The 9,882-nt window shown below is 46.9% G+C and overlaps 1 protein-coding gene across 1 annotated transcript; it reads right to left on the bottom strand.

Annotated features, from left to right (window-relative positions):
• Nucleotides 1-31: 31 nt before the first annotated feature.
• LOC145352379 (sterile alpha motif domain-containing protein 15-like) lies at nucleotides 32-9,449 on the bottom strand. Its single transcript, XM_080202152.1, has 3 exons — nucleotides 9,283-9,449; nucleotides 7,174-7,272; nucleotides 32-3,695 (listed from the first exon to the last, which is right to left on the bottom strand). Exons 1-3 carry the CDS (start codon nucleotides 9,409-9,411, stop codon nucleotides 3,522-3,524), a joined length of 402 nt encoding a protein of 133 aa, XP_080058278.1. The 5' UTR covers nucleotides 9,412-9,449; the 3' UTR covers nucleotides 32-3,521.
• Nucleotides 9,450-9,882: the final 433 nt, after the last annotated feature.

Raw genomic sequence — 9,882 nt, forward strand, 5'->3', positions numbered from 1 at the left:
GGTTGTCTCTGAATCAGACAGATGCACATCACAAGCTGTAATTGTTTTATTTTAATTAATTCAACAAGGGCAAAGTTTCCACATAGTTCTTTCTGTTGCTCTAAATTTAAATTACAATTAAAGGAAACATCTTGTTTGCTGTCTGTGACTTGCTTGTTGGTTTTCTCTCTCTCCAGACCATAAGCATCAATCAGTGCATTAATAGGAAAAATAAACTTGCATTTGTATAGTTCATTCCATTACATCAGGGTGTCCCAAATCACTGTGCAACTACTGAAGACTTTGGAAGTGTAACTACTATGTAGAAAATGTGGCAGTTAATGCACAGCAAGGTCCCACAAACATCAATGAAATGATTTGCTCTTTGACAGATTTTGGCCTCGATACCAGAAGAATTCTCTTGATCTTTTTCAAATGATGTTATGAGATCTCTCGATCCCGCCGCTGCCAAGGGTTTTTTGTCTTTTGCGCGGCAAAGTAGCACAGTGGTTTGCACTGCTGCCTCACTGCAGTGACCCGGGTTTGATTCCTGGCTTGGCTCACTGGCTATGTGGAGTTTGAATGTTCTCTCGTGTCTGTGAGGGTTTCCTCCGGATGTTCCGGTTTCCTCCGATAGTCCAAAGATGTGTGGGGTTAGGTGGATTGGCCATGCTAAATTGCCCCTTAGTGTCAGAGGGTCTAGCTGCGGTAAATGCATGGGGTTGTGGGGATAGGGCCTGGGTGGGATTGTGGTCAGTGCAGACTCGATGGGCCAAATGGCCTCCTTCCGCACTGGAGGATTCTATGATTATAGCTGAGGTCTCTGGAGTGTGATTTGATCCCTCAGCCATCTGGCAGAGAACCCACTTAGCCACATTACGGACAACAAAACATGGGCCTGGATTTTTCAGATGTTTAAGTTTCCCACCATGCCACCAAAACAGTGGGTGAGGAACACAGCCTTGTAACCATTTAGTACTCAGTGAACTGGTGGCTGTTGCTGAGACTACAGCAAATCTCAGAGGCCAAAATGCCAGGAGCCCAGGATGGAGGGAAGTTCAGAGGGGCCAGAGAGCATTACAATAGTCTAGAGGTGACAAATTCTTGATGAAAAGTAAAGTAAAAGTTTATTTATTAGTCACAAGTAGGCTTACATTCACACTGCAAAGAAGTTATTGTGAAAATCTCCTAGATGCCACACTATCACTGAGGGAGAATTTAGCATGGTCAATGCACCTAACCAGCATGTTTTTGGACTGTGGGAGGAAACCAGAGCACCCCAAGGAAACCCATGCAGACACGGGCAGATTCCACACAGACAGTGACCCAAGCCAGGAACTGAACCCTGGTCTCCGGTGCTGTAAGACAGCAGTGCTAACCATTGTGCCACCATGCTGCCCTGATCATGAGAGTTCCAGCAGCTGATCAGTGTTACAGAACTGGAAGCAGGAAATGGTCAGAAGCTTATTTCAGGATCACAAACGACATTAAGGTTGCAAACAATCTGCTTCAGCCTCAGATAGTGGCCAGGGAGAAAGTTAAAGCCAGTGTACAGGGAATCCGGTAAGTGGGAAGGATCAAAAACATAAGAACATAAGAAATGGGAGCAGGAGTAGGCCATCTAGCCCTTCGAGCCTGCCCCGCCATTCAATAAGATCATGGCTGATCTGAAGTGGATTAGTTCCACTTCCCCGCTTTCTCCCCATCAGTGTCCTGGAGATTACTCTTTAATTCCTACAGACTGTGCGGAAATCCTGGTTGTTAACTTTCAGGCCAGAGCTAAAATTCACGTTACCTCAATGGGAGATCCAATGGGAGCTTTATTTGCCTGCATTTCTGAGACTCAATGAAAATCTCAGCACTACATTACATTGAGCAGTTACAATGGTGCAAGTGGGATTCCAATGGGGCTGTATGAATTGCTAAATAATGCATTTTAAAGTAGCTCCTACCTTGTTCCTGCCTACCTCCTTTTACTGGGACATTGTCCCAGCTTTTAATAATGAATGTCAGAGCCTCACCCCACCACCCCTCATCCCCTCATGTGTTCACTGATGCACAATTTGGGTTCTGCCAGGGCCACTCAGCTCCTGACCTCATTACATAAGAACATTACAGCCTTGGTTAAAACGTGGGACAAAAGAGCTGAATTCTAGGGTGAGGTGAGAGTGACAGCTCTTGACATCAAGGCCATATTTGACCAAGTGTGGATCAAGGAGCCCTAGCAAAACTAGAATCGAGAATCAGGGAGCAAACTCTCCACTGGTTGGAGTCATACCTGGCACAAAGGAAGATGGTTGTGGTGTTTGGAAGTCAATCATCTCAGCTTCAGGACATCGCTGCAGACTTGGGCTAAGTGACAAGTAATGTCCATGCCACAAAAATGCCAGGCAATAACCATCTCCAACAAGACAGAATCTAACCATTTCTCCTTGACTTTCAAAGGCATTACCCACTGCTAAATCTCCCACTATCAATATCCAGGAGATTACCATTGATTAGAAACTGAACTAGCTGTATAAATATTGTGGCTATATAGGCAGGTTAGAGGCTAGGAATCCTGTGGCAAGTAACTCACCTCCTGATTCCCCAAAGCCTGTCCACCATCTACAAGGACACAAGTCAGGAATGTGATGGAATATTCCCCACACTTGCCTGGGTGAGTGCAGCTCCAATAACACTCAGGAAGATTGATACCACCCAGGATAAAACAGCCCATTTGATTGGCATCCCATCCACAAACATTCACTCATTCCATCACTGACGCATGATATCAACCATGTGTATCATCTATAAGATGCATTGCAGGGATTCAAAAAGGTTCATTAAGCAGCACCTTCCAAACCCATGATCACTACCATCTAGAAGGACAAGGGCAGCAGACACATGGGGATACCACCATCTGGAGGTTCCCCTCCAAGACACTCCCTCTCTAACAGCATGGTGGATGTACCTATACCACATGGACTGCAATGGTTCAGGAAGTCAGTTCGCTACTGCTTTCTGAAAGGCAATTAGGGATGGGCAATAAATGCTGGTCTAGCTAGCGATACCCTCATCCTGTAAATGAATGAAAGAAATCCACCAAGGGCAACTTACTGCAACTATGGTTAACCATCAGAACAGGATGATGGTCACACAACAAAAAAGGTTTGAGTTCGTACAAGATAATTGCTGATAATTGCTAGTGTTAAACCCTTTCCGTTCAGAGAAAACATCTGATACTTTCAAATTGGAGCCAATCGATATTGTATAATAAACATTTATATAGGCTCGTCACAGGATACTTGCAGCAGAAATTAAAATTCATTCACCTGACAAACTGATGACCAAATCACAGCGATCAAAGACACATTCACACACAAAATGACATACCAACAAACACACAATAATATGTGAAACACAGAAAGCTGATAACAGGACTTTCTAGAATCCCTTTGCAGTTGGTCTCCTCCTCAGTGAGGTATTTTAAAAAGCCCATGTTTCTTTGTGATCCGAACAGCACGTAACATCCTCCCAATTTGCACTGAGTGTGAGGTGACTCAGTCATCCATCTCCTTCAGGAACTCTTCCAGTGTCAGTTCATCAGCCTTGGTTCCAGTTGGAGCCTTGCGCTCCAGAAACAGGCCCATGGGATCCCTGCGGGGTTTGGAAATACTCCGACTCCAGACTGGCTCCTCAGTATCCAGCAGTTTCCGAATCTCACGGGAAATCACCTACAAACAACAACAACAACTTGCACTTATATAATACCTTTAATGTAGAAAACACAACCAAGTCACTTAACAGAAGCATAATCACCATTGCTGGGTCAAAACCCTGAAATTCCATAACAATGAACTGCAGTAATAAGGAAGACAGCTCACCACCATCCTCAGGGAGAATTAGGGATAGGCAGTAAATGCTGCCTTTACCAGCAGTGCTCATATCTAGAAATAAATCTTTGAAAAATAGACAAAATGTTGTGACTGAGCTGCCTAATGACATAATAGGAAAGATGATAAGAAGCTGAGTCAAAAAGGTGGGTTTGAAGGAGCATCTTAAAGGCAGTGGTTAGCACTGCTGCCTCACTGTGCCCGGGACCCAGGTTCAATTCCAGCCTTGGGTCACTGCCTACGTGGAGTTTGCATGTTTTCCCCTTGTCAGTGTGGAATTCCTCCAAGTGCTCCGGTTTTCTCCCACGGTCCAAAGATGTGCAGGTTAGGTGGAAAACCCATTGGATATGAAAGTCAAGAAGTAGAAATTCAAAAGTTGAAGACAGAAGGTGATGGGTGAAGGAGGGGAGTGACAGAGAACAGCACCCCTCTGAGAATTTACATACCGCCACATTATAATTGATGTATGTCAATTCATTTTAAACATTTTCCATTTCTAAAGTATCTTTCCTGACTTAAGGACATCCCAAGGCCCTGTACAGTCACTGAAATACTTTTGAAATGTAGTCACTGTCGTACTGCAGGGAATTGGGCAACTAGTTTATGACAGCAAGTTCCCATCAACAGAAATGAGGCTGGTCAAGGAATAGATGTTGCCTCGGACACCAGGGAGAATCTTTTTTTTTTGAAATAATGTTATGGAAGTTGTGGAAATTCGAGAGGGCAGACAAAGCTTTGGTTGAACATCTCATCTTAAAGATGACACCACTGACACTCTCTCGGAGTGTTAGCCTGGAGTTCTCAAATGCCTCAAATCTACAACAAAGAACAAAGAAAATTATAGCACAGGAACAGGCCCTTTGGACCTCCAAGCCTGCACGGACCATGATGCCCAACTGAACTAAACCCCCCTCCACTTTTATGGGGACCATATCTCTCTATTCCCATTCTAGTTACGTATTTGTCCAGATGCCCCTTCAAACTCACTATCGTATCTACTTCCACTACCTCCCCCGGCAGCGAGTTCCAGGCACCCACCACCCTCTGTGTAAAAAACTTGTCTCGTACATCTCTTTTAAAACTCGCCCCTTGCACCTTAAACCTGTGCCCCCAAGTACGTCCATCCTGGGAAAAACCTTTTGACTATCCACTCTGTCCATGCCCCTCATAATCTTGTAGATTTCTATCAGGTCGCCCTTCAACCTCTGTTGTTCCAGTGAGAACAAACCAAGTTTCTCCAACTTCTCCTCATAGCTAATGCCCTCCATACCAGGCAACATCCTGGCAAATCTTTTCTGTACCCTCTCCAAAGCCTCCACATCCTTCTGGTAGTGTGGTGACCAGAATTGGACACTATATTCCAAGTGCGGCCTCACTAAGATTCTATAAAGCTGCAACATGCCTTACCCATTTTCTTTCCTATTGAGAGACCAGCTACCTTTGAGTCACAGCTAACACCTAAACTTCATCAATATCTAAGGGACTCGTAAAACAAAAGGAAATATTTGACAAATCAACCACTTCCTCAAAGGTTTCCACAATCAGTTCTTCAGTTTTACCCTTCCCCTTTGATTAAACTTGCCTTTCTTATAACTTGGCACTGCTCTCCCTATACAACACGACACTCTTAACACAAACACTGTTCATTCAGGTCTATTCCCCACTTAATGCTGGAACTCATCCTCGGGTATTAACCCAGTCTCCACTCCATTTGTAGAATCACAGAGTCCCTACAACGCAGAAGAAGCCATTTGACCCATCGAGTCTTCGTCAATTCTCTGACAGAGTGTCTTATCCAGGCCTTCTCCCCCACCATGTCCCTGTAACTCCACACATTTACCATGGCTAATTCTAATGCAGCAAACACAGCAGCCAATTTCCATTACTCTGGGTTAAAATCCTGGAATTCCCTTCCTGCATAGAGGATTGGTTGTCAAATAGGAGGCAGAAAGTGGGGGTCAACGGGTGCTATTCGGATTGGCGGATGGTGACTAGTGGAGTGCCCCAGGGGTCGGTGCTGGGGCCTCAGCTTTTTACCATTTATATAGATGATCTGGAGGAGGGAACCGAGTGTAGGGTGTCGAAATTTGCTGATGACACCAAGATTGGGGGAACGGCAAATTGTGCGGAGGGTGTGGAGAGTCTACAGAAGGATCTAGATAGGCTGGGCGAATGGGCCAGGAAATGGCAAATGGAATTTAATGTTGGCAAGTGTGAGGTGGTCCACTTTGGTAGGAATAATGGTAGGAAGGACTATTACTTACGGGGCGAAAAACTGCAGCAGGTGACGGTGCAGAGGGACCTCGGGGTCCTTGTGCATGAGTCGCAAAAGCCCAGCTTGCAGGTGCAGCAGGTGGTCAGGAAGGCAAATGGGATGCTGGCCTTCATAGCGAGGGGGATTGAATATAAAAGTAGGGAGGTCTTGCTGCAGCTGTATAGGGCATTGGTGAGGCCACAGCTGGAGTACTGTGTGCAGTTTTGGGCGCCGCACCTGCGCAAAGATATTTTGGCCTTGGAGGGAGTGCAGAGGAGGTTTACTAGGCTGATACCGGAGTTGAGGGGGTTGAGCTATGAGGAGAGGCTGAATAAACTGGGCTTGTACTCGTTAGAGTTTAGAAGAATGAGGGGAGATCTCATCGAGACGTATAAGATGATGAATGGGATGGATAGGATAGAGGTGGAGAGACTCTTCCCGCTCAAAAAAGACAGTAGGACTAGGGGGCACAGCCTCAAGATAAAAGGGGGGCGGTTTAGAACGGAGTTGAGGAGGAACTTCTTCACTCAAAGGGTGGTGAATCTCTGGAATTCTCTGCCCGTTGAAGTGGTGGAAGCTGCCTCACTAAATATTTTTAAGACGCGAGTTGATGGGTTTTTGATAAGAGAGGGGATTAAGGGTTATGGGGAGAAAGCGGGAAAGTGGAACTGAGCAGCGACAGATCAGCCATGATCTTATTGAATGGTGGGGCAGGCTCGAAGGGCTAGATGGCCTACTCCTGCTCCTATTTCTTATGTTCTTATGTTCTTAATGGCACTGTGGGTGTATTACGCCACATGGACTGCAGTGGTTCAAGACATCAGCTCACCGCCACCTTCTCAAGGGCAACTAGGCAATAAATGCTGGCAGCCAATGGTGCTAATATCCCAAGAATGAATAAAGAAAAGATTTCTCTACAGTTGATGGGGTAACAAGAGGTCAGATTTCTAACAAATATATGGATGTTGGAATTTCTAATGGCAATACAAACAGAAAGACAGAGCATATGACTTTAAAATGGTACACCAGCAGGAGACAGTCAAGTAATCTTATAAACCAACTGACCTTCATGTGTTCAAAGTCTGTGATTCCAATACGAGGCAGGGTAGAGCAGTTGACAAAAATGAGTTTCCTGCCACTGATTTTGTTTGATATAAAACAATCCTGCAATAAAGGACAGAAACTGTAGTCTACATAAATGACTTGGAAGAGAGCGTAGGTGGTGTGATCAGCAAGTTTGCTGATGACACCAAGATGGCAGGGTTGGCGGGTACCGAAGTGGATTGTGAGGTGATACAACAGGATATAGATAGGTTGGTCCCTGTTGAATCTTGGGTTCATGTCGCACTATCTGTAACCCCCATGACTTGCCTGGGTTTGCAAAACCTCACTTACTGTACTGTCTGGAGACAATACACATCTACGTAACCTGTGATCAGTGCTCCTTCCACTCACATTGTCAGCCACTTCAGGTCTTGGACAGCAGGTTAGGTGTAAGGATTCGCATTCTAATCAGTAATCTCTAAACTGTCTGTGCTTTATATGCTCTGTCTGAGGCCAGAACTCTCCATTCACCTGACGAAGAGGGAAACCGCGAAAGCTTGTGAGTCTATTATCAAATAAATCGTTTTGACTAAAACCTGGTGTTGTCAGACTTTTTACTGTGTTTACGCCAGTCCAACGCCGGCATACCCACATCATGGTCAGTACGTTATCCAGGAGCATATTTGGTGGCTACATATTTACCCGAGATATTTAGTTGGCATATTCTCCATGGAATATTTCATTTGTATATTTGCTCTGGTATAAGTCCAGATGTATAATCAGCTTAGGTGTATATTTTCCCAGGTGTATCTATCCAGTGTATATTGTCTGGATATACATTTTCCTGGGAATAAGCTTATCCCTGTGCATACAGGCCTGATGTATATTTTCCCAACCATATATTTGACCAGATTTATCTCTGTTGGTGCAAATATTTTCCTGGTGTAATTTGGCTGCATGTATATTTACCAGAGTGTATATCTGTCTTGGTGTCTAATTGACCCAATGTATATTTGTCCAGGTGTAAATTTGCCTGTATTTATATCTGTTCTCTTGGATATCTCCCTGGGTCTGTATCTGTCAGTGTGCCCCAGTGATATCTGAATGGGTACATATCTGGATGGATATCAACTATATACATATTTACCTATGTACTAATTTGGCCTTGGACATAGCTGACCAGATATATATCTGCCCAGGTTGGTCCTAATATGTATATCACCCATGGACCAATTTGCCTTGATGTATGGCTGCTTGGATGATAGCTTCCTGGGCACACAACATCCGTGGAAAGATGCAATATCCCATATGGTAGTGAGTCCCTGCCCAGTGACTGACCAACATGGTTTATTCAGGAAGACACCAAACACATTCACCAGGAATGTGCAGACACATTGGAGGGAGTGCACAAACCTGCAAACAGCCCATCTATCTGCCCATTTCAGTTTCACCCACCCCACATGGGATAGAGTCTGCAGAGTTACATTGGATTTTTCATCAATTTCAGAACCCTGAGAACTGGAGTAGAAACAAATCATCCTCAAACTAGTGGAACTGCCTAAGAAGGGTGTATATCTGTCCGTGTGGATACCTCTGCCCACTGCCTGGATGGACATCTCCCCCAGCTGACTGCTTTCCCACCGGATTGCTGTCGCAGTGAATTACCTCACACAACAACAAACATTAGACTGCATGTGGAATATTGTGATCATTTTTGGTTTCTAAGGAAAGATCCCAGAATCCCTGCAGGAGGCCATTTGGCCCATTGAGTCTGTGCTGACTCTCAGGGCATCTTGCCCAGGCCCACACATTCTATCGCAGTCAAGGCACCCTAACCAGCACGGCTTTCAGACTGTGGGAGCACCGGGAGGAAACCCACGCAGACATGGGGAGAATGTGCAGACTCCACACAGACAGTGACCCAAGCCGGGAATCGAACCCTGGGTCCGTGGCGCCCTGAGGCAGCAGCGCTGACCCACTGTGTCACCCATCACCTGACAAAGGAACAGCGTTTCCGAAAGCTCGTGACGTTTACTATCAAATCAACCTGTTGGACTTTAACCTGTTGTTGTGAGGCTCCTTACCACCCATTAGGCCCAGGCCTCTCCCCGGGGGAATCTCCCCCCTCACCTTGTACTGGGGGAAGCCCAGCTTCTGGATCCAGTTGCCCACCTCCTTTTCGCTCCATTGCTGACTGCGGGGCACCACCAGCGGGTGGCAGCCGCAGCGACACTCCGCCGAGCACGGGAACTTGGCCATCCGGGCTCTGCGCGCCCCGTCTCCCCGGCAACCGTCACCAGGCAACCGGCCGCCGCGTCACCGTTACCGGGGCAACCCTGCGGCCTGTGATTTCCGATGGAGCAGTGAGCAGTCGCGGACAATCCGCTCTCTATGCGGGAACTCACCCGGGAAATGCCGCCTCATCCAGCTACCCTTCGGCCTCGGTAATTCCCCAGCAGCAGCCCAGGGGCTCCTCCGCTTCCACCGGCGTCTGCCCATCCCCCCTCCCCGGGCCCGTCCTTCCGCGCTCGGCTCGGCTCGGCTCCCCCCGCCGGCGCTCGGCTTGGCTCGGCTCCCCCCGCCGGCATTGGATTCCTCCCCCGCCGGCGCTCGGCTGCCTTCGCCCGCACTCGGCTCCTTCCGCCCAGCGCTCGGCTCCCCCCGCCGGCACTCGGCTCCTTCCGCCCAGCGCTCGGCTCCTTCCGCCCAGCGCTCGGCTCCTTCCGCCCA

This window comes from Carcharhinus amblyrhynchos, chromosome 14 (genome assembly GCF_965287045.1).
Source record: "Carcharhinus amblyrhynchos chromosome 14, sCarAmb.v2.hapA, whole genome shotgun sequence".
Lineage (NCBI taxonomy): Eukaryota > Metazoa > Chordata > Chondrichthyes > Carcharhiniformes > Carcharhinidae > Carcharhinus > Carcharhinus amblyrhynchos.

Bases quoted from the DNA above. Each gene is read 5' to 3' on its own strand.
- LOC145352379 (XM_080202152.1), bottom strand. From the start codon at position 9,411: ATGGCCAAGTTCCCGTGCTCGGCGGAGTGTCGCTGCGGCTGCCACCCG. The intron at 7,273-9,282 runs GTGAGGGGGGAG...CCTTTATTGCAG, and splicing joins TGGGCTTCCCCCAGTACAAG to GATTGTTTTATATCAAACAA. The intron at 3,696-7,173 runs GTCAGTTGGTTT...TGTTGTTTGTAG, and splicing joins CAGACTTTGAACACATGAAG to GTGATTTCCCGTGAGATTCG.